This window comes from Sapajus apella, unplaced genomic scaffold (genome assembly GCF_009761245.1).
Source record: "Sapajus apella isolate SASKATOON/1434 unplaced genomic scaffold, GSC_monkey_1.0 scaffold39, whole genome shotgun sequence".
In the NCBI taxonomy this organism is placed as follows: Eukaryota; Metazoa; Chordata; class Mammalia; order Primates; family Cebidae; genus Sapajus; species Sapajus apella.
In genome coordinates, this window is record NW_022436979.1 from 2,554,700 (window position 1) to 2,579,955 (window position 25,256).

General features: G+C 39.0%; 1 protein-coding gene and 1 non-coding gene across 10 annotated transcripts in view; one reads left to right on the top strand and one right to left on the bottom strand.

Annotated features, from left to right (window-relative positions):
- The window catches only part of PALLD (palladin, cytoskeletal associated protein), a 452,487-nt gene that overhangs the window by 201,841 nt on the left and 225,390 nt on the right, over window positions 1–25,256 (top strand). For all 9 annotated transcript variants that reach the window (XM_032298624.1, XM_032298625.1, XM_032298622.1 and 6 more), the window contains 5 exons: window positions 1,809–1,875; window positions 3,579–3,684; window positions 6,094–6,168; window positions 12,052–12,193; window positions 12,710–12,733. In XM_032298624.1, the coding sequence (XP_032154515.1) occupies window positions 1,809–1,875; window positions 3,579–3,684; window positions 6,094–6,168; window positions 12,052–12,193; window positions 12,710–12,733 (414 nt within the window). The remainder of the gene's footprint in view (window positions 1–1,808; window positions 1,876–3,578; window positions 3,685–6,093; window positions 6,169–12,051; window positions 12,194–12,709; window positions 12,734–25,256) is intronic.
- Window positions 7,509–7,614, bottom strand: LOC116565314. The gene has a single exon (XR_004275379.1). It is a non-coding gene; the product is annotated as a U6 spliceosomal RNA (small nuclear RNA).

The following is a 25,256-nucleotide window of genomic DNA, read 5'->3' on the forward strand; positions in this document are numbered from 1 at the left end:
GTATGTGGTGGGGTGTGGGGGAGTGTGGTGTGTGTGTGTGGTGGAGTGAGTATGGGTGTGGGGGGTGTGTGTGTGTGTGGTGGGATGTGGGGGAGTGTGGTGTGTGTGTGTGTGTGTGTGTGTGTGTGTATATCTTCACTGCATATCCCTTACTTACCTATGGAGTGCACACATTAGGTGTGCGAGAGAATTCAACTCTCTGAATTAGGGTTACATGACTTGAAGACCAAGAAGTTCTGGCAAATAGAGCTAGAAAATGAAGTTGGAAATTATGAGAGTCATTAAATGACAAATTTGGGGATTTTTAATGTACTGAGTAGAGACTGTAATCATCTCGTTTTTTAACCGGGAAAGCATGCCCTAGGAAAATCAGCCCGACATAGGAAGGGCAAAGATGACTTTGAGAAGGAGGAGATAGGAAGACAAGAATGCATTGTGGTAGTCCAGGAACCAGGTGAAGAAAGCCTGCACTGAATGCTGGATACAGAAATGAATAGGAAGGGACAGCAGACATTCCAGCAGAGTTACCTAAACATGACTGTTTTCAACGTCAATAAAAGACTGGAAAACATTTCACAGTAGAGTCACTGGAAGAATAAATACTAGGCAGCTATCCAAGAGAATGGAGTGAATGGACATATTCTAAATCTGCTGATAGGCAAAAGTAGCCAAATGCAAAGTGTGCATGGCATGTGAATCCATTTGTATAAATAGGTACATAAATGTAAATATGTTGATATGCTGTATTAAACTTATCTGGGTCATGTGCAGTGGCTCACGCCTGTAGTCCCGCACTTTGGGAGGCCAAGGTGGGCAAATCAGTTGAGGTTAGGAGTTAGAGACCAGCCTGGCCAGCATAGTGAAACCCCATCTCTACCAAAAAAAAATACAAAAAATTACCAGGCATGGTGGCACATGCCTGTAAATCTTAGCTACTCAGGAGGCTGAGGCAGGAGATTTGCTTGAACCCAGGAGGCGGAGGTTGCTGTGAGCCAAGATTGCGCCACTGCACTCCAGCCTGGGTGACCGAGCAAGATTCCATCTCAAAAGAAAAAAAAAGAAAACTTATCTGGAACAATACACATCCAGATATAATATGGTATTTGGGAATGGCATTTAGGAAGGTACCACTTATCTTTGAACCCTTGCAGTTTTGTAAAGTCTGTCACCTAAAATCTCTTGACATGAAATATGTAAACATCAAAATCTGACTGCAGTTTACCTTTTGACTAAATATCTGGTAAGTCCATCCTTTATTTAAGAACAGTAATAAGGCAAGTGAATCTGGGAAGCCATGATCCAAAATCAAAGGCCCTCTTATTCAAGAACAGAGCCACCATCATACTCAGTTGTACCCAAGAGCCAGAAAGCATCTTCTGATTAATGAGTAATAAAGATATTATCAGTCCTTACCCTGCAATCTCTGTAGAAGGTTACAGTTTAAAAGCATGGGTGTTCTTCACACAGACACACACACACACACACACACACCTTTATTTCAACGCTTGTAGCCATTTAAAAGTACAGTTGTGATGACCACAGTGATAAAAATGAAACTAATAATATATATGCTGTTAAAATTATATTGTTTTGAAGAAATATATATGTAGTAGTACTTTTTAAAAATACGTTTCTGAAGAAACAGTACAAATAAAAAAATGGTCTGAGCCTGAATCACTCTATTTTATTGTGTGTTTAGGTCAAAAAGACTTTGTATTTTATTTTACTTAAGGGGAATATAATTCTTTGCAATTATTATAGATAACACTGATATCTTAACTTTACCATTATCTTGAATGCTTTCCTAGGTGCCAGTTCAACAGATTCCGACGGTGAAAGTTTAGCTTTCAAATCAAAAGCTGGAGCTATGCCACAGTAAGTGCCTACAATTCCATCAGTTATCTAGAAACAACGGCAACAGAATGGCTGGGTAGGAAACTATTCTTGCTGTGCTTTGAAGAAAAAAGTCAACTGATGTTAATCAGAGATCAAATACTGAAGTTGGAACACAGTATATTTTTTTGAGACAGGGTCTCTCTCTGTCACCCAAGTTAGGGTACGGTGGTACGGCATGGTTCACTGAAGCCTTGACCTCCCAGGCTCAAGTGGTCCCCCAACCTTAGCCTCCCAAGTAGCTAGTATTACAGGCATGCACCACCACACCTGGCTAATCTTTTTTTTATTTTTTATTTTTTGGTAGAGATGGGGTCTCACTGTGTTGTCCAGGCTTGTCTGAAACTCTTGGACTCAAGCGATCCTTCTGCCTCAGCCTCCCAAAGTGTTGGGAGAGATTATAGGCATGAGCCACCATGCTCAGCCCAAACCCAATTTTTAACTTGTAAATTTGAATTTTGAAGTCTGCATTTTATCATTGATAGGCCAGAATTTTACCGTATACAATGTTAGTTTCAAAGACAGCCATCTAACTTATAAATGTATGGAAAGAGAAGTCACATTAAGAGAAAATCAGTTAAATCGTTACTAAACTGTGAGGGCCAATTTATTTATGCAAGTTGGAAAATATCTAATTAGGCCAGAAGTAGGTTTTCATTTGAATACAATCTATTTCTATTTAGAGCATGTACCTGAAATTCACAAAAGTTAGTTATTCCTACGAAGACCTACCAATTATTTAAAATGTTAATATCTTAATTGGTTTGCAAAAATAAATCTACCAGAAATTTGTGTTATAGAAAAGTCCATAAATACTGAGTCTGTTCTAATAAATTTATTTTATCTGATAGTATGTACATAAAAATTATATCCATTCAGCATCAAATAATCAGTGATGCTAAAGGGACCCTATAAGATTATTTTACCACCCCTGATTTTTGATGAAGAGCTCCAGTTTAGGGAAGTTACATGGCTTGCTTCAGATTTCACAGCCAGCTACTTGGCAAAGCTGGGCCTAGAAACCAGCTCTTCTTGTCTTCTCTGAACACCTTACTAACTTACATGCACTAAGAAAACACAAAAATTCCGAGATTCCGAAAACAAAATTAGAAACCAGAACAAAGAACAGCTGCTAGACTTAAAATAGACTAACAAAACTTTGAGTTAAATATAGGACCCTAACCCTAAACATTTCAAATATCTGCTTATTAATAAAGATAGGATTTTTTCCAAATATTTTCTTAGGATTTTCAAGTTTAATACTTTAGCCTCTTCAACAATGTCTCAGTTACATGTAGTCACTTTTCTTTTACTCATGTACTTGTTTTGCTAAATGTCTATAAGGCATATGCATGTACTGACCACAGCTATTTTTTCCAAATATTTTCTTAGGATTTTCAAGTTTAATACTTTAGCGTCTTCAACAATGTCTCAGTTACATCTAGTCACTTTTCTTTTACTCATGTACTTGTTTTGCTAAATGTCTATAAGGCACACGCATATACTGACCACAGCTATTCTAGCTGTAGGTTATGCATTCCCATTGCGGAAGCAATTACAGTTGAAGTGGATTGAGCATACAAAAAGACACCCAGCTTTTCTGTTGAAATGTTTCAAAGAATTATCTCTGCTAAAAAAAAAAAAAAAAAAAAATTCTGGCTAAGCACTCACCTTCTATTTTCCAGAGCTCAAAAGAAAACAACTTCTGTTTCCTTGACAATAGGATCATCATCTCCAAAGACAGGGGTGACCACGGCTGTGATTCAACCATTATCTGTCCCTGTGCAGCAGGTAAGTGTGCCTTGAGCCAGGGCCCATAAGGAGTCCAACTCATCAGCAAACTTGTGAATTTGAAGTAATACGACTTTAATTCTAACTAGTATACTCCCTTGAAATATTTTCTAAGTGGATGAAAAATTGGGAGCAAAGAAAATTGTAGGTAATGTTTCTTCTTTCAGTTCACTAAAAATAACCTTTAACTAAAGCCACATCACTGATTAGTCAACAATTTGCCTTTCCATTGGGAACTTCTTTCTCTAACAGCTGATAATCTGATAAAATGGCATCTGTTTTAGCTATAACAATTTGATTATTCCCTCACATGTGTATGCTCTTTTATTTAGCCAAATTCATTAGCTCATTTAAAACAAATTAAAAGACAAGAAAAATCTGCATGCCAACAAAAAGCTTTCCCACTCCTAAAAGCTAAACAAATAAGAAAAACAACTCAGATTCCTTGACTTCACCATGCTTTTTGATCTTGCTTTTATTTTGTTGTAAGACTGCTATAGCCATGAAAGAACAATAATGTAAACTACTGGAAAGTAATTGTAGTGAGTTTACTCTGCAAACACAAACAACATGAATTAAAAAAAAAAAGTATAAAACCATTGTATCTGGATGGCTCTAAATCATGATTTAATGAATATGTTCAAAGACAACACTCACAGAAAGGTTTTTCCCCCCAGACTTGAAATGTAAATTTGCTCCAAATCATGAGTATGTCAGATGAGTATCACCATGTCCTCGCTCAGCCTTTATTACCTGTTGAATGCTCAGGGGTGTTTGAGTCATTATAGAGACTAATACATATTCTCAATATGTGGAAAATACAAACAGTAGAGAGAAGACATTTGGGTCCATAAACCTTGAATCAACCAGTATCAGTTACTCAGAGATGGCATATATAATACATATTTCCTTTAAACCCCTTAACCAGAGTGGAATTTATAGAAATATTTAATTAAATCGATGGGCAATTTTTGATGTTTAAATATTGATAAATATTTGTTGAGTGCTTAGTACTATGCTAGGCATTTCATGGCAGGAGAACAAAATGTCACCCACCCCATCCCCAAACAGTTTATAAACTAGTCTGAGAAGGAGGAAAGTTATACGTGAAACACTTGTTGAATGTGACAGAATAGATTTAGGTGTAAGACAGAAGCCTGGGATACAGAAAGATATACACGTATGCTTATGTCAATACCATAGTAATGTAAAGAGTGCATTTTTAAGTGGATTAAATTCTACAAAGACATGGAATAGAAGGTAATTTACCCCATGTTTATAGTTGGGAGAATGAAGCACCCAGAGAAACTTCATCACTTTATTATTGCAGGCAATGTGATGTCAAAACTGCCTGGGTTCAAATCCCACTTCCACCCACTTCTTAACAGAGGGACCTTAAACAAATGATGTGACCCCTCTGTGTCTAGTTTCATCTGTAAAATGAAGATGTTAACACCGTGTATCTCATAGGTTTGTCCTGAAGATCCAGTGAGTTAATCTTCATATGACACTTGGAACAGTCCCTGGCATACAGTAAATATTAATACTATAAGAGTGTTCACATATCCTGGGGACCTAAAAAGACAGTGAAAAGTGAAACTCAGACCTCTTGAATCACAGGCCAGTAAAGTCTTGCAGGGGTGATGAATAAGCTCTATTACCATCCTAGCATCTCTACTGCTCTACCGAAGTTCTTCATGATGTCCTGTGGCATATTTAGATACACAATACCAGATCACTGTCATCTTGGGTTAAGAAGCTAACAACCACTTATATAAGTGAATAAATCCAGATTATTTAAAAATAAGGGAGAGTACACAAAGAAATATTTTCCATTCACTACTCTGAGATCCTTATATTTCTCCAGAGATAAATGCTATTCAATAGGTATTTTAGCACCTGTGATTTTTGCACATCAATAAAAAAATATTTCTTTTCTCTCCTTTCCCATAATCCCTATATCAAAAAAGAGTACAAGCTAAATAAGATAGGTAGATGTTTGATAATTTACCCTCCACTGCCAATAGCCAATGCCTCTTATGCAATGAATCCAAACTGTATTTAAAAATAAAATACAATGTCTATAAGAACTTTTAAAAAGACCCATGTGGAAGTCCCACACACAGAAACCCATTTGGTAATAGCATTTAAAAGCTTGTGGATCCCCCAAGGACCCAGGGAACTTTTACCGTGAATATTCTTTTGAACAGAGAAGAGTAACAGATGTGAAATGAGGAAGTTGAACAATGTCTGTCCTGTAAGAGTAGACGAGCAAAATGATGTATAGCGATACTCTCATTCACTCGTTTCATTCAAGTGGGGCGGTCCCCGTAATGAAAGGTTTCTTCAGCCCATCTTTTCAGCAATTTATATACTTAGAATTTGATCCATGTGTCTCTGCTTTTGCAGGTTCACAGTCCGACTTCATATCTGTGCCGACCTGATGGAACCACCACCCCCTACTTTCCTCCTGTTTTTACAAAGGTCTGACATCTGGAAGTCTCATTCTCTGTGTTTGCTTTGGTCCTTAAATTTCATTTAGATGTGACTTCATGTAGCAATCTTTAAAAATGAAAATGAGCAGATTAGTAGGCTGATTATCATGGTTACCTTTGGGATTAAAATAGATATTTGTTGGACGACTGCCATTTGACTATAATCTTGTGGTGGGTTCTGAGAGGTGTGAGCAGGAACCCGATAGAGCATAAAATCTAGTGGGAAAACCAAGACAGAAAAACAAAACAAAAAAAACACTGCTGTGTTGGAAATTGCTTGGGAGAGCTAGCGAGTTTTATGGTAATTCAGAAAAACTGACTAATTTTCCATTTGTCCTAAGTTGGGGATTTGCATTGCCAGTCTGAATGACATCAATTTCATTGGTCAATCTCTCAAGTCAGAAGTGGTTCCATATAGCATTTCTCCTCTTTCTTTTTCCTTCCTTTTTAAGAGAAAGTTATAAAGCCTTATTAAAAGAATTTTTTTTTTTTGAGACCGAGCCTCACTCTATGTCTTTCAGGCTGAAGTGCGGTGGCACAATCTTGGCTCACTGCAACCTCTTACCTCGCAGGTTCAAGTGATCCTCCTGCCTCAGCCTCCCAAGTAGCTGGGACTGATTTTAGGTGCCCTCCAGCATGCCCAGCTAATATTTTGTATTTTAGTAGAGACGGTGTTTCCCCATATTGGCCAGGCTGGTCTCGAACTCCTGACCTCAGGTGATCTGCCTGCCTTAGCCTCCCAAAGTGCTGGGATTACAGGTGTGAGCCACCATGCCCAGCCATTAAAAGACATTTTTAAAGGCCCAAATAAATGAAGAGACATGCCATGCTTGTAGACTGACAGACTGGAAAGTCATGACTCCCTGATTAATCTGTATTTAATGTAAGTCTAGCTAAAATTCCAACAGGTTTCTGGTTTTTTTGTTGTTCTTTCTGTTTTTGTTTTTTCACTTTAAGTTCTGGGGTACATGTGTAGGACGTGCATGTTTGCTACATAGATATACACGTGCCATGGTGGTTTGCTGCACCTATCAACCTGTCATCTAGGTTTTAAGCCCAGCATGCATTAGGTGTTTCTCCTAATGCTCTCCCTCCCCTTGCCCCCAGCCCCAACATGCCCCAGCATGTGATGTTCCCCTCCCTGTGTCCATGTGTTCTCATTGTTCAGCTCCCACGTATGAGTGAGAACATGCAGTGTTTGGTTTTCTATTCTTGTGTCAGTTTGCTGAGAATGATGGTTTCCAGCCTCATCCATGTCCCTGCAGAAAACATAAACACATTCTTTTTTTGTGGCTGCATAGTATTCCATGATGTATATGTGCCACATTAAAAAATATAGAACACTTGAATTTGCATGTCATTCTTGCACAGAGGCCATGCTAATCTTCTCTGTATCATTCCAATTTTAGTATATATGTGCTGCTAAAGCAAGCATAGGTTCCTGGTTTTTAATCGTTTGTTTGATATAGAATTTAGCAACCTGATTCAAAATTGTGTGGAGGGAAAAAATGTCTAAGAATAGCCAGGGTACATCTGAGGAAGGAAGATAACATAATATTAGGAAGGAGTGGGGTTTGTTCTATAAGATAGCAAGACATTGTAAGGTATAGTAATTAGGACAGTATCGTACTGGTACAAGGCTAGAGAAATTGATGCATACCCAAAATATATTCCACAAAGATACTAAATATCTAAAGAAACTTGCAGATGGCTGGAGAAAGAGTGAATTCTTCAGCACAGGTGAGAATGTGTCCATTTAAACTCCTACCCTATGCTTTTCACAACAATCAATTCCTAGTTAACTAAAGACAAATATGAAAGCAAATCTATAAAACTTTTGTGAGGCAGTAAAGAAAAACATTTGTGTAATCTCCATATAGGGAATGATTTTTTTTTTTTCTCTTCAGCCAGCTGAATCCAAGCTGTATAAAAGATCCTCTCATAAGCAGTTAATAGTATTTTCAGTCGGGTGCAGGCGACAGATGATAACAGGTGATAACAGCTTGGAAACTATCCTCAAAGGTAGACTGCTAAGAAAAAAGTTGTGTGGTGGGGTGGCTCATGCCTGTGATCCCAGCACTTTGGGAGGCCAAGGCAGGCAGATCACAAGGTTAGGAGATTGAGACCATCCTGGCTAACACAGTGAAACCCTGTCTCTACTAAAAATACAAAAATTAGGTAGGCATGGTGGCACGTGCCTGTAGTCCCCGCTACTCTGGAGGCTGAGGCAGGAGAATCCCTTGAACTTGGGAGATGGAGGTTGCAGTGAGCCGAGATTGCACCACTGCACTCCAGCCTGGGTGACAGAGTGAGACTCCATTTCAAAAAAAAAAAAAGAAAAAAAAGAAAGAAGTTGTGTGAAACCCTACCAAAAACTAAGCCAATAGGATAACCAGTGAAGTCTTCCTTTGATTTTTAGAACAAAAAATGTTTACAGAGGGTGGATACTCCACATTTAAAATGTAGTTTAAGAGTTTTGCACAAGCAGCTTCTCAAGGTCATCACCAGAAAGGGTGTGCTGCCCGATGTATTGGTAACCAAGACATTGGTAACCAAGATTTGGGGGTGCCAGGGCCCAACACACATCTTGGTTTAAATAAAGTCCATGCTGGTGGCCCAAGGGAAGGAAAAGAGGATGTGAAGTTTTGCTTTCTTTCATGTCTGGGCTTTCCTGCATGGGTCTGGTGTGTGTAGATGTTACGGAATTCCTCCTGGGCACCAAGAGGAACTCTCATATACTAAATACAAAATCCTGTTTCCTCCATGGCAATCCTGCTCCTGTAACATAGACATTCTATTAGCGGTCTTTCCCCCTTCCCTGGAAGAAAACCATGAAGCATTCTTTGTGCTAACAGTATAGCTTTAAAGAGAAGTAAAACAAAACTCTATTTTTTATATAGGCTGATTTTTAACAACTCTCAGACTGTCGATTCACCGGAAGCTCAGAGCCACTGGAAGCTCAGAGCCACTTGTCCAGCCCTCTACTTTCTGTGCCTGGACCAGGGAACATCTCTCTTCTGTAGGGCTGTTCCCTTCCTTGCTGCATCTGCTTTTCCAAACTTTCTCACTTTAGGCAGCTTCTGTCTCTGATTTGCAGGGTCCTTCTTAGGCCTGGGCTCTCGTTTTGGAGGGGTAGGTTTAGAAAATAATCCTGCTGATCTCCTCTGGAACTCAAGCTAGCCTTGACTCTGTCACCTATCGCACCTTCGTTGGTCCTTCTCTTAGGCTCGAAGGTGACAGTGAGTGGCAGGTGGGCTGGCTTTGACAATCCGAGCATTGCCTCTGTCTGTTTCCTCATGCTGCTCTGGAAAAGATTCCTGGGTCTCACAGCTGATGAGAGGCAGAGCCAGTGCTTCTGCCTGCAGGTCACCTGGCAGATTGGTGGGCTGTGGACCACAGGACTCTGGGTAGTATAGACGTACATGCGACATTTCTTCCCAAATAGACCCCTCCAAGGAATCACAATGTCAGGTGGACTTGATGTGTGGCAAGAGGGCCTTTATATGGACCCTGAAACCCCCAGGGCCCCCAGATCCCACATGAAGTAGATGATCCAGGTTGCAAGGTGCAGCTCCCGCAAAGGTTGACTTTTCATCTCCTCTGGGACTCCTTGCTGTGGGCCCGAAGGTTCTCCTAATGGCTTACTATGTTTAGCCATGGCTTTTGCCAAGATAGATAAAAATGTTAGCTCCAGGAGGATCCAAATGGTAATCCTGGAATAACCGTGGAGCTCTGACTGCCTAAGTTGCTTGGTGGATACCCATTTCCTACATCTCTGACTTTTTTACACTGAAAAAAAAAAAAAAAAAAAAAAAGCATAATCTTAGGAATAAATCAAAGTCTCTTTTGGTGCCTCAAAGCTGAAGCATAAAAAATATTTTGATGCCATTTGTAGTCTGAACGGCTTCCTGGACAAGCCTAGAGACATTTAATAGGTTAATCCATAGAAGCTGGCCCTCATAAGTGACGTTTACCCTGTTTGAGCTAATAAATTAGCTATTCTATGAACCCAGTCACAAAGGAAGAAAAATTTGATTTAAAACCAGAGATTTTCTTCATTGAAAAATAAGAAAGAAGAATCCAATCAGAAATACTTGATCATCTAAACCTTTTTACTTAAAGACGGTCTAGTTAACTACCAAAATTTTTATCAAATGTCTTCTCTGTCTTCACATTGGACTTTTATAGTTTTTCTGCCAACATCATAGGCCTTAGAATTTCCTCGGGGTTTTAACACACTTACTGCAGGCCATTGGCTGCAGATTTGTTTTTTAATTTATACACACATGCACACAAACAACAAAACAAAAAACCCCACACCTCCTAAGGTGAATTTGTTTGCTTTTGGTCTATATGTGGATAAATTACTTTATCATGTTTGAGTTATTTTAAGAGTCGTACACTCTACATTAGATCCTATATATATATATATATATATATTTTTTTTTTAGATGGAGTCTTGCTTTGTCACCCAGGCTGGAATGCAGTGGCGCGATCTCGGCTCACTGCAACCTCTGCCTCCCGGGTTCAAGCAATTCTCCCGCCTCAGCCTCCTGAGTAGCTGGGATTACAGGCTTGTGCTACCACACCTAGCTAATTTTTGTATTTTTAGTAGAGGGGGGGGTTTCGCCTTGTTGGTCAGGCTGATCTTGAACACCTGACCTCAGGCGATCCACTGCCTCAGCTTCCCAAAGAGCTGGGAGGAGTAAGCCACTATACCTGGCCTAAATCCAATATTCTATAGTCAGAAGTTTCAATAGTAAAAAAGTTTAAAAGTCCCCATTGCCAGTTAATTCTGGAGAAGGATGGTAGAGAGAAGATATATGTGAGGGAAATATTAATGTCCTGATATTTAAGAACAAGTATAAAAGCTTTACCTCTTTGTATTTATAAAGCCCAATTAATTTCTAATCTGTTAGATTGTAAAGATTTATTGGTCTGGAGTTGGAGTGTGGTCAGGGACAAAAAAGCCGGGAGCAAGGAAGGAGGAAATGAAGGTCAATAAGGAAAAAGTGCAGCCTGTTTCATTACTCAGAATCTCAAAATGAGAAAATATCGAAACCCCTTTTCTAAATAAACTCGACACAGGAAACTAGTTGGGCAGAGGGGGTACATGAAAAGGCTAGGGGATGTGACAACAAATGCATGTCTTTTGTCTCTAATTGTCTGGTTTTCATAAGAATCTACGTTTATTTAGATTGTGATTGTTTTAAGAAATTCTCATTCCACCCAATTCCTCTTAAATGTAGATAAAGTTAACAGTGTTTACTGTCAAATTCCATAAATGCAGAACAGTCAATGAAAATTTGCAGACAGGCCAGAAAGTTCTACAGGACTTATGGTAAACTTGACTCAATTTATGACTTGGAGAGCGTGAAAAGCTGATAATCAGTGGGTTCAAAGGTGTTTATGCTTACCTGAGTTCATGCTAATTATTTTATGATGCAAGCTTTGCATTTTGTTTTTGTATCTGTTTTGTCTAAGCTTTGGAAATTTTTTTTTTTTTTTTTTTTTGAGACAGAGTTTCTCTCTTGTTACCCAGGCTGGAGTGCAATGGCGCGATCTCGGCTCACCGCAACCTCCGCCTCTTAGGTTCAGGCAATTCTCCTGCCTCAGCCTCCTGAGTAGCTGGGATTACAGACACACGCCACCATGCCCAGCTAATTTTTTGTATTTTTAGTAGAGACGGGGTTTCACCATGTTGACCAGGATGGTCTCGATCTCTTGACCTCGTGATCCACCCGCCTCGGCCTCCCAAAGTGCTGAGATTACAGGCGTGAGCCACCGCGCCCGGCCGGAATTTTTATTCTGTGTGATAAATTGCTTAAAAATGCTCCACAGTCTCACGGGGTACGTTTTCCTTGGATTTCAGGAACTGCAAAACACAGCTGTGGCAGAAGGCCAGGTGGTGGTTCTGGAGTGCCGGGTCCGAGGGGCACTCCCTCTGCAGGTCCAGTGGTTTCGGCAAGGGAGTGAAATCCAAGACTCCCCAGATTTCCGAATTCTACAGAAAAGTAAGGAGAAGTGCCCACATCACCAAATCTGACCATTGTATTCTCTCCAGCTTCAAGAAGGGCTAAATCATTGAGATGAATTGATCTCAATTTTCAAAGAGTGGTGAGATCAGATCATCTACAGTATGTTGAGATCCAGTATGGAAACTGTGACCCCCTTGAACTCTAATGAAAGTTATATATTCAGTCTCCTCAAAAAATGCATATATAAATTTGTACTCAAATATGCATGAATAATTTTAAGAGATTCACAAGGCTCCTAGAGCCCATTTGTGAACTGCCATTGGAAAAACTTTCTAGTGTAAGTTGATACAGGAATTTGAGTTTCTATATTTATAGAACTATAAATTGATCTACTATCACTTTAACTGTATCTTTTGTATGATGAAGTTTGACTGTAACATTTCTTCAGACATGTCCTAGACAAGGTAATGTAAAGGAACCAATAGGTTTTGTTGTTAATGGAACCCAATTCTAATACTTTGTTCTCATTTATTTTTTTCATGTGGCAAACAGAACCTAGATCTACAGCTGAACCTGGTAAGAAAATTTTTAGGTTTTTTTTTTTTTTTTTTTTTTTTTGGTTGGGGGGAGTGGATTATGTATCTTTTGGGCCTCAATAGTTCTTTGTTTCTATCTTAAAGCCATAAGCTGAACAATGTTTTTGTAGTTCCCTGGAAATGTGAGACCCCCTAAAAGACAATCTCTTCTTTATCATGGAGTCTGTACACTGCATTTTACATCAGCGTCTTTATTAGTAAAACATTAAGTTCCATTAAGACAAGAAGGTCAAGCTCAGTGACTTCAGACTTTTTACAGTACAGTCTTATAGGCTCAGAAAGCAAACTAAACCGATGATGAAAAAACATCCTCCTAAAATTCCAGTAGAGGAGGACAATCTACTGCGTGTTTGTACTGATCAGAACCCACTAACAACCCCAGCTTAGAAATGTGTCTCAGATGAGAGCAGCTCAAAGAGGTAAGCAAAATGGACCCTCCCCCACATTTCTCATTTATGTGCTCTGAGCCATAAACTTTTACTATTCCACAAGCATGAAGAAAGTCATCTTGCCCCGATCACTCTTAATTATCAGATCGTTTGACTGGATCACAGTACTGTGTGACCCAGGAGCCTCGGGCCCAGCTGTTCCCTGCCTCAGACTTCTTGCATATTTATAGCTCCCTGTAGGCTGAACTGGTGTTTGTAAAGGAAACAAATTTTTGTCTAGGTATTTCATCGTATGTCCTCGGCAAGACTATTTTCTTTCGTGTTTTTCCCACCAGCAGAGTTGCAGTTTAAGGGTAAAAAAACAAGTCATTTTCCTGTTTCTCCTGTTTGTGCCTCTGCTTCAGTGTCAAGCGGCTCTTGCCACATGTGTCTTAGGAGCCGTGACCTTGCTCTGACCCTTCTTGGGGGAACCGGAAAGTTCTCTGTAGACCATTGCAGGTTAGATTACTGTAATCAGTCCCTGAACCTCTCATGTCTGTGTACTGGATCTTTAAAAGCAAGAGTTCGACCCTATTAGGGTCCAAAGTTTAAGGGAGGCCGAGTATCATCCTTAGGGAACAATTGGGATTGATCTGCTGCCCTCTTGTCATGAATTACAGCTAGAGCAAAACACCCCACTTAATGTGTCAGTCACCACATCACATACTGTAGTCACTTTCCAGACTGTGGAAATACACAACTGCATATTTTGTCTGTGAAATGTCTTTGAATAAAATTGCATACTGCTAGTTCCCTGATACATGGAATTTCTGATATTAAATCTGCTGTATGAGATAATATGGAAATCCTGTAGGGAGGATTTCCTACAGGATCTATCTGTCTTTTGTCTTGTAGATAAAAGATATTTGGTTCCTACTTTTATATCTGTCTCTCTGCCTCTCTATCTATCTATAGTTAAAATACATCTTTTGCATTTGCCATTTTAAATAACTTTAGATAGGTAGGTAGGAAGGTAGGTAGGTAGGTAGATAGATAATAAATAGGCAGGCAGATACAAAAGTAGGAAGCAAATATCTTTTATCTATAAGAAATAGCTTATGTGAAACAAACCTGTAAAGGAATTTATGTCTTTTCATGCTTTGTATATAAATAAGACTAAAATTTTGAGCCAAAAATTGTAAAAATGTTACTACTGGCATGAGTTAAGGCAACTTTTGACGTTGCATTTTGCCTTCTGAGTGAATTCTGCAACTCTCTTTTCATTGTGGTGTTTTATAGTGTCATCACACACACAGGTGATAATGATTTATCCAATGTCTCTCATAATGTAAGTTGGAAAATCACAAACTAACCGTCATCTACAAATTCAAAACACTGCTTAGAAACTGCACAGCTTAGTTTTCAGTATGTGTGTATTTGAAAATGGAAAACACTCAGAATATGCTGGCTAAGGAGGAATACATTTGGATGAGGAGGGAGGAAGGAAACATCTACCCCGAGCCCTGCCTCCTCATTCCTTACCCTACATGCACTCCTTCTGTTTCAGTTACGGTTCGCTGTTTTGCTTCTACGATATAGTTTTGATCATGAATCATTTAATAAAATTAGTCCTAAAGATCTTCATGGAATCACCTGACCTCTAGAACGTCCTGAAATGCCATTTGCTTTCTTGCAGCAAGATCATGTAGAAAAGAGCAAGATCTGGAAGGCCTTCCTTTTAAACCCCTGTCCTAGCAATGCAGAAACATTTTTCCTCTGTGTGTTCACTGAATTTTCTTATTTACATAGTTGGATCTGAAAGCATTTAAGAAAACAGACCCCTTCATTCCAACTACAATAATAACATTTTCTGAAAAATTTTTTCTGGCAGAGAAATATTTCAAGCAAATTTGTCAATATACAAAAGAAACACTGTATAGTCAGGAGCCATTAAAAACTAATAACTGAGTTTTCCTGACCTATGATGATTTCTCCACAGTTGTATTTACCATGACGCTACAATAATTTCTCCTTTCTCTTTTATAGTGTTAAAATGTTCTGCTTCAGGAAATGAGCAGTTAGCATGCAGCATTAAATAAAATCCCTGATCATAGTTTTTAAACAACAACAAAAAACCCTTAAACACATAAATGACTACTCAAGTGACTAATTAAATGAGTTGTTATGAGTCAGAACTTCGGGACAAGCAAATGTGTCAGCATATTTGTGCTTAAACAATGTTTTGTTTTGCCTGCCAAAACTAGTTATGATACTTTTACTAGTTCCCAAGGGTTTTCCTTACATTAACTTTGAAGTTGCTATGTCAGAGGAAAAAACAAAAAATAAATATGACCATTTACCTTCCTTAAATGACCTGATTGAGTGTTATATCTAATGGACCTCTGAACTATCCAACTATATAGAAGTATGTAGGAACTGGCTTCCCTAATAACTGGATTTTTTTTTTAGCCATTGTTAAGCGGAAGGAAGAAAAACAGACATGACTACAATACATCTGAGGCAAGAGATAAATTTTATAGGACTAGGTCAGCGATATTTTCCAAATGCTAAAACATAAATAGCCTTTGAAATTCAGGAAAACATTTAAGCATTCTGGTTTTATTACTCTCTCTTCCTACCTTCTTCCTGTCCTCTGACACAGTCACTCTTTCTCACTCTCTCCCTCTGTCTCTTTCTCTCCCCTCACCTCCTTCATTCCCTCCCTCTCTTCCTTTCTCCATCTCACTCCCTCATTCTTTTTATTTCTTTTTTTTTTCTCTTCTCTTCACTCTCTTCCTTATTCATGGGCAAGATGTTTTAAAGCTCCCGAAATAAAATTGAAATTCCCTAGTACCTAGATATAGCCCCATTAGGACTTAGATATTTAGATAAAGAAGGCAATAGCCGGTTGTCTCCAAATGCATCTGTGCAACTGAAACAGGTTTTTCTTGTCACCACTGCGTCGTATCTGTCTGATGTGTTTTACACTCCCCTCTCTGTCTAGACAGCAGCCAGCTTGCATCACAAATCTTTGCAGACTGTTTTGTGAATTAATAGCTAGTCAGCTTACTTAAGACCAATATCCGTTTGTCATAGTACCTTCTCTGGCCTTCTTCTTTGACATTCTGACTTTGTGCTGATAGAATCCTTCAAAGACTAGTCTGGGGGTGGAGGGCACAGAAGATTCATTTAACAGCTGTTAATACTCAGTCTCTTACTCAGCTGTCTGGAAACAGCCACAAACTGTATTGAGTTACCTCTACAGCACTGTCTAATAGCATGCAAAATTAAAAACACAAAAACGCGTCTTACTGGTTGTGGAATTATACATATAAAAGTATATTGCCTCCTGCTTTCAGTTTGAATTTCTGCTAACCAATGTGACCCATCCAAGATCTTGTACAGTAGAGTCTAGGCTTTGATTCTGTGATTCAGAATATAATGTAAGTTACACGTAGTTAAATGTTCTAAGGTGCTGTTGTGAGAGGGCAATGATAGGGATGTTTCTTGAGATCCCAGTAGATGGTATGCAGTAAAAAAATGCATGCTCTAGGTTAGGATTCTGGGTTGAATAAAGTAGACCATATGAAACTTATAGTTTCCGAACCCTGGATGCCCTGGGGTTCCACACCACGCTGACAGGGAGGCTGTAATATATTTGAAAATTTTTATGCAAACATATTCAAACTTCACGTTTGACAGTTATGACACAGTGATGGGCTTGAACTAGTTCAGAATTTCAACATTAGATCAGCTCCATTCTTTTCTATTCCATAATCTCTTTGCAAAACTGAGTTTTTGATGAGTGTGTGATAAAAAGTAAGTACCTCATGAAAATTCATGTGAAACATGAAATGAAGCTGGCTCATCCAATCTGATTCCAAGAGAGGTAGGTTAGTGCCCAGAAGATGCACATAGCCATTAGTAAGAAATAGTGGCTATTTAAGAATAAAATAAGAATATTTTTATTTCCATTTACCTGTATTTTTAAACACGATGTTGTTTAGGCAGAAATACTTACTAAGTTCTTTGGAAATAACTACATAATAAACATAACTATTAGTTACGTCTTTGGCTTAGGTGCCCATTTAAAAAGTATTGAGATACTTAGAGTTCCATGAACGAAGAAAGTTTGGTTTACTCTCTAGAGTGTGAGTGTCCAATCTTTTGGCTTCCCTGGGCCACACTGGAAGAAGAAGAATTGGCTTGGGTCACATATAAAATACACTAACACTAATGATAGCTGATGAGCTTAAAAAAAATCTCAGCCGGGCACGGTGGCTCACACCTATAATCCCAGCACTTTGGGAGGCCAAGGCGGGTGGATCACGAGCTCAAGAGTTCGAGACCATCCTGGTCAACATGATGAAACCCCATCTCTATTAAAAGTACAAAAATTAGCTGGGCATGGTGGCGCACACTTGTAGTCCCAGCTACTCGGGAGGCTGAGGCAGGAGAATTGCTTGAACCCAGGAGGCAGAGGTTGCGGTGAGCCGAGATCGCACCATTGCACTCCAGCCTGGGTAACAAGAGCGAAACTCTGTTTTTTAAAACAAAATCTTATGTTTTAAGAAAATTTATGACTTTGTGTTGGGCCACATTCAAAGCTGTCCTAGGCCACATGTGGGACAAGCTTGCTTGAGAGGGAGGGGGGAAGGCGCAAGACACATTTGAGTACATACTAAAAAGAAAATTGACTTTTGGAATTCTAAATGCTAAGTGTGCCTACTACCAGTCCTCTTCCAGGACTCACTTTCCAGCTTGTGAGCTTTACCTCTCTCAGCAGAGACTGAAGGATTCTTCTCTGGGCAATTTGAACATCCCAGGAGAAAAAATAAATTCAAAGATAACGATTTGGGAGTTTATAAAGATGCCACTTGGACTGTGCTTTAGGGAAGGCCAAAGTGGTGAGTTCCTCTCTTGTACTCAGAGCTTGATAAACTCCCAGCCATGTCAGACAAGCAGAGAGAAAAGGCATCTGGAAAAAGCCGCTGGCGTGAATGATATGGAGGGAAATAAGCGACCTTCCCAAAAGACAACATAGAGAAAATGGATTTGCAAAGAGAAGAAAACGTGAAACAAACAAAATCTCTCCTAAAGGATATAAGGAAATCATTCCATCCAAGAAATAAAAACGAAAAGCTAGGCAAAAAAGAGAGGAGCAGACACTTGAAAAACAAAGAGTTCTTGAAATGAAAAGGTTCACCGCAGAAATGAAACAAGCAAATGTCCCACAAAGCACAGCAAAATGACAAAGAAGGAATGTAAGAGAGAAAAGGCAGCAAAATTGGAGATGCATAACAAATAACTGGGATTTGGGGAGGAGAGAAGAAAGAAGAGAGAGAGGGGATTATTGATGAAATAATTTTTTTAAGTCCCCCAAACTGAAAATTATTAGTTTTCAGATGGAAAAAAAGCCACTGATTGCACAACATATGGAATAAACCCAGACAGAGTCAGGCACATCATCGAGAAATTCATAATTTCCAGGTCAAGGAGATCATTTTACAAGTGTCCAGGGAGAAAACATCAGGTTTTATACAAACTAGCAAGATGCAAATAGTGTTGGTTTTCTCAGCAGTCACCCTAGACACAAGAGACAATGATGCAAAAACTTCAAAACTGTGAAGTAAAATTACCTACAACTTGTAATTCTGTCCCCGGGCAAAACTTCAGGTGGAAATCTAGCAAAGGTATTTTCAGACTTGTAAGGTCCTCCAAATTTTCCTCTAGAAGCCTTTATAGGCAGTGTGCTCCACCACAGCAAGAGAATTAACCCAGAAAGGATAAGGTGTGGAGGTGGAGTACAGGAAGCAGGAGGTCACATCCATGCAAGAGGCAAAGGGCACCCCCAGGAGGGTGACCGCTGTGCATCAGGATGAAGGACAAGTTCAGCTTGGAGCCGCGTCTCTCAAGAGACAAATGCAGTGAGGCTTTCATAATGAGGAGGTGCATTGCCTCTGGTCCAGCCCGTCTTTTACTTGGATGACAGAATGGCAGAGTGGTAAGCCTAACTCAAAAATCTCATCTCTACTTGGCCTGTCCTGCTCTCCCCTCTATGGACTTTCACCTGGGTCAGCTGAGGACACTCGCCCTACCCCTACAGAAGTGTTCTGCTTTGACTCGGTCCTGACATCTGGAAGTTGGCCACGTTGAGTTTAATTAGCCCATCTATGCCTGAGGTCTGAGGTTGCAATTTTTTTTGAATTTTTGCAATCAGACCTTGGCGATGACCTTGATCAGTAGGATATAAATAACTCCCAAATGCTGAGCGTTCCAATAATGGAACACTAGGTATAAATGGGTAAAAAGCAGAAAATACTAGCAGTCTCATTGCTGGATATATACCCAAAAGAATGGAAGTCAGTATATCGAATAGATATCTGCACTCCCATGTTTATTCCAGCACTATTCACAATAGTTAAAATTTGGAAGCAACCTAAGTGTCCATCAACAGATGCATGGCTAAAGAAAATATGGGACATATACTCAATGGAGTACTATTCAGCCATAAGAAGGAATGAGCTCCTGTCATTTGCAACAACATGGATGGAACTGGAGATCATTGTGGGAAGTGAGCCAGACACAGAAAGACAAACATCACATGTTCTCACTTATTTGTGTGATCTAAAAATCCAAACAGTAGAAGGGTGATTATCAGAGGCTGGGAAGGGTGTTGAGGGACTGTAGGGGGAAGTGCCGATGGTTAATGGGTATAAAAAAATAGAAAGGCTGAAGACCTAGTATTTGATAGCACAACAGGGTGACTGTAGTCAACAGGAAGTTAATTGTACATTTTAAAATAACTGAAAGCATGTCATTGGATTGTTTAATTGGAGTATAATTGGATTGAATAACTCAAAGGACAAATATTTGAGGGGACAGATCCTCCATTCTCCATGATGTGATTATTTTACCCTGCATGCACATATCAAAACATGTCGTGTACCCAATAAATATATATACCTTCTATGTAACCACAATTTTTTAATTAAAAAAAAAAAAGAAAATATGGAGATACCATCTCCATCAACACCTGCATTCCTGCTGGATGCCCACACAAGGCCCCATCAGACTGTACCACCGAGCAAGTCTTACATTTCCCAGGACTCACTCAAGACCTTACCCACTGAGTGCCCCATGGGGCCTTGGGAAACTTTCAAAGACATTGAATCTAGTTGATGGCCCAAGATGGTTTTGCATTCTTTTTCCTAACAGTGACAAGGTTACCTTTTCTTTAGGCAACCAAGATGTGTGCTCACTACTCAATTGTTTTAAATTAAAGAATGCTTTTTTTAAGGATACATACATGTATGGCAAACACATAAAGAAAATAGAAGGAATTATTATCTCAAAAGAGAATGAAAATTAAATTGGGGAGAGAATATGAGGTATTTCTAAAGTACTAGAAATGTTTCGTTTCATAGACTCGAGGATAGATTCACAGGATTCATTTCATTGTTATTCCTTAAACAGTACATTTTAAATATCATTCTTTATATATAATATTAAATACAATTGACAATTTCTAAAAATCCTTTGCAATTTTTTTTTTTTAAACGGAGTCTCTCTCTGTCATCCAGGCTGGAGTGCAATGGTACAGTCTCGGCTCACTGCAACCTCTGCCTCCTGGGTTCAAGTGATTCTCCTGCCTCAGCCTCCCAAGTAGCTGGAATTACAGGCATCTGCCATCACACTCAGATAATTTTTGTATTTTAGTAGAGATGGGGTTTTGCCATGTTGACCAGGCTGGTCCTGAACTCCTGACCTCAAATGATCCACCTGCCTCAGTCTCCCAAAGTGCTGGGATTACAGATGTGAGCCACTGGGCCCAGCCTCCTTTGCAGATTCTGATACAAGCATTACATTTACCTACATTGAATTTCATCTTGTTGATTTTAGCCTAAGAGTTCTTTTTTACCAACTGTGTTAGCCAAACTCTGTGGTTTGAAAGGTAAGAGCTGGATTTCTTTTTTAGTTACTTGAGACCAAAAAAAAAAAAAAAAAAAAAAGTTGCAAAGGAAGCCATTTATGAAATATCCCCTTATTACCCAGGGGACCCAGTAATCTTATCCTTGCTGCCTCATCATTTTATGAGTTTCCACAAACAAAATGGTTTGTATTTGTATTTAACGAAGTATTAAGTAGATCCAGGAGTGTAAATGAAATTCGGGGTTGCCTTCTGGGAGATATTGCTGTGATTTTGTAATTTTTAGGTAACTGTAAAGAACAGAATTTATCACCAGTAAAAAGAGTTTCTGATTTAGTAATTTATTAAATGCCCTCAAATCAAAACCTTAGGAAATCAAAACATAGGAAAATTAGATTGAAATGGATCATAATTAAGGTTATTAATAACATTTTTCCGTGTATACTGGACACAGTTTCCTGAGTACAGATAAGTAAGCCTCTAACTCCCTTTATTTGACATAAGAAATCATTTTCTGATTTCCTTTCCTCACCAAAATTTATTTTACAGATGTCTTATATGTCTTTGTTCAAGTAAGATGCTACCAGATGAGTATTCAGTATTACAGCATAGCTCATCTCATTTCCTCATGGCTTTCTTCATTTTTATAATGTCAGAACCATACAAGCTATGATGCTTCTTTCTCTCCACAAAATGTGAGCCTCTTGTCACTGTTGGATGAAATTTTCTTAGAGAAGAAAAGCTGGGCAAACTTTGGGATGTTGTATTAAAATTTTAGCTAGTAAAAATTGCTGTGACATTTCAATGCATGAGGGTCACTAAAAGAACATCCCAATGTTTCTTTTTTATTGTTCTATTTATTTTTGTTCTTTAAGTCTGTAATTTTTCTAAATGTTCCATGCGTCATGAACTATATACAGGCATACACCTTATTTACGAATGGAAGTATTCCTATAAAATCAAACACAATGAATTCCGCTCAATCAAATTTGAAATACACAAAGGAAACTTATAGGAAAATTGGTCTTACTGAGAATTCCTTTAGAAAAGAGTGAGACTCTGTCTCAAAAAAAAAAAAAAAAGAAAATAGTCTTTTTACAAAGCAAGTGTTTTTTTCCTTCATCTACATTTCATGTATGCATTTATTTAAAAACAATTATAGGGAGCCTGCCATGTGTGAGAGGCTAAGAACACGGCCATGCACAAAAATCGTTTCTGCACTCAGAGGTTGTATTTCAGGGAACCTGAAACTAACAAACTAATTACGCAATAAATTATTTAGCAGGGCAAGGTGGTGGCATGTCATCCCAGCTACTCAGGAGGCTGAGGCAGGAGGATTGCTTGAGCCCAAGAGTTCAAGGCTGTGGTGAGCTATGATCATGCCACTTCACTCCAGCCTGGGCAACAGTGAACCCCTGTTTCTAAAAAGATTTTTAAAATAAAACAAAATCGCACTAGCTTTATTTGATTTTGTGATTGTCTTCTACCACCTGCTGAAATCTCCCACCAGAGGCCTGGGCAACAGAGCAAGACCCTACCTTCATGAATCAATCAATAGATAGATGTTATTTAAGTACAGTTGTGATGATATTATTTGTGATATATATCATTTAATTACAGTTGTAATGTCTCCAAAAAATGTTTGCCATTCTAAAATTGATTTTAGGTGGTAAATCTGATGAAGTCTAATTTAAAAAAAGGGATTCTCTGAGAAAGTAATGTTTGTGGGGAAACATAAGGCTGAGGTAGGAGAGTGCTGAGTCCTCCAGGAGGAGCAAGGGCCTAGAGACTCCCCAGAGCCTGGCTTTGCAAGGAGCTACCGCAGAGCCCATGTGCCCAGTGCTCAGAAGGCACAGATATGAGAGGCACAGAAGGAGCTTGACGAGAAGCAGGGACCTGGTTATGCAGAGCTTCAGAGATCACATTAAAATGTTTGATTTTATCCTCAAAGTCCTGAAGAATGGGAGGATGATAAAATTTTGTTCTTATTAAGAGAGCCCTCTGATTTAGAATGGGCAACTGTATATACAGCCTCGGGATTTCGGAAAATGGCATGACTAAAAGAACCACCAAGTCACAGAAGGATCAGGAGGAATTATTTACAAGTCATCAAGATCATTGCTCTAAAACCACTTTTTATCATTCCTACTGAATAAAATCATATCCTCTTTTTAAACGTAGGTTTCAAGGCAGAGAATTATGTCTATGTTTATACTTGAAGCATTCTCAGGCATTGAACTGGCAAGGACGTTTCTCTGTGTGTCCCTAGAAACTCCGTCTTTCCAGGTATAGATGATTCAAGGTTGAGAGAGTGAAGTGCTTTCTAGAGAGAGCTAAGCCCTGGGAAGATAGTACAGGGACCTAGGCCCTGGTTGTCCAGGCAGGAAGTGCCCAGGTGTTGCTGAAAGCTCAGAAGCCTTCACCACTCCTAGCAGGATCTGCTAAGGGTGAAGGAAAGGGACTCAGCACTGCCTGAAGCCTGCTGCTCAGAACCTCACAAGAAGGGGTTCTTAGGCATGTCCACATTATCATGTACTCTTGACTCAGCTTCTGTCCTGTTCCAATGTGTCTTATACCTCAGAGGACATAGTGCCTCTCCCCTTATATGGATGAATAATTCTAGTGAATCATTTGGATAATGAGGAGAGTAATTAAAGTTTTTTCAGCATTAGGAAACCCTGTTTCCTAACTTAAATCTCTCATTACCTCATTTTACATCAGATTTCTTGTATCCTGAACTAGGAAAAATGCAGAACAACTGGAGAGGCTTTGTGCTCTAGAAAAAAAAGGTCACCCATGTGGGAGACGGGGTGCCGAGCTTCAGCATTTTGGCTCTAGCATTCGTTAGTCAGGACCCTGAGAGGATCACTTTGGACACCCAGGATTCATTGACACTAAACCTGAAGAAATGAGGGACTTGACCTAATCAATCTCTTACAGCACTGGTCCTCTAAACTGTATTTCCCCTTCTAAAAAGGCTAACCTCACTTTTAACTCATTCTGTAACCATATGCATTCAATTTAAAGATTCCCAATCCCTTGTACCTTTTCAGAGACATCTCATTTTCCAAATGATTAATCTTATGGAAAGCTCCAGCTCGAATTATTTCCACACTTTCTATCGTCCTCTTCAAATGGAAAGCCAAGAACTGTGTATATACAGTCGAAAAACAGAGGATTACATCATACTCTCTCTGGTATCTTATTGTTTTCCTTCTGTTCAGTGAACCTTTTGATCAAATAATTACCGTGTACTCTACATGTATCAGTATCTCTCAAACCTTTGTCTGGAAACCCTTTTCTTAATTAATCACCCGGGATTCATTGATATTTATTGAGCCAGGAACTGTGCTGTGGGGCAGTATTTTTAAACTGCTGCTCATGACTCATGAATGTGGAGGGCAACTGCCATGTTACAAAAATAGAATAAAAATAGTAGCATGCACCTTGTGTAGTAACTTTAAATATTCTTTTGTGAAACTTTTATTTCCATGTGTATATATGTATATTACATATTATATATATAAAATGTAAATATATAGTATCATCTCTACTGAATAAAATTGTATCCTGTTTTTAAATGTAGGTTTTAAGGCACAGAATTATGCCATGAACATTACATATAACATTATATATATTTGCCTATAATATGTATAATATATATACATTATATATAATATATAGAAAATATATACATATATACACATATATACGTATATACATGTGTAATGGAAATGTAGATATATGTGTGTGTGTGTGTGTGTATATGTATGTATACCTATCCTTTACATGTGACCGGATTGGACCTAAAATATATCTCTTCTGTGGGTTTTAATCAAAAATGTTTGATACCTTTTTTTTTAGGACACAGTTTTTTATACTTTTCTCAAGATGTAAATCATCTGGAAAGGACATAAAAAAAATAAAATAAAACCCGGCCAGGTGCGGTGGCTCATGCCTGTAATCCCAACACTTTGGGAGGCTAAGTCAGGTGGAACGCAAGGTCAGGAGTTCAAGACCAGCCTGGCCAACATGGTGAAACCCTGTCTCTACTAAAAAATGCAAAAATTAGCTGGGAGTGGTGGCAGGTACCTGTAACCCCAGCTACTTGGGAGGCTGAGGCAGGAGAATCGCTTGAACCTGGGAGACGGATGTTGCAGTGAGCCAAGACCATGCCATTGCACTCCAGCCTGGGCAACAAAGCA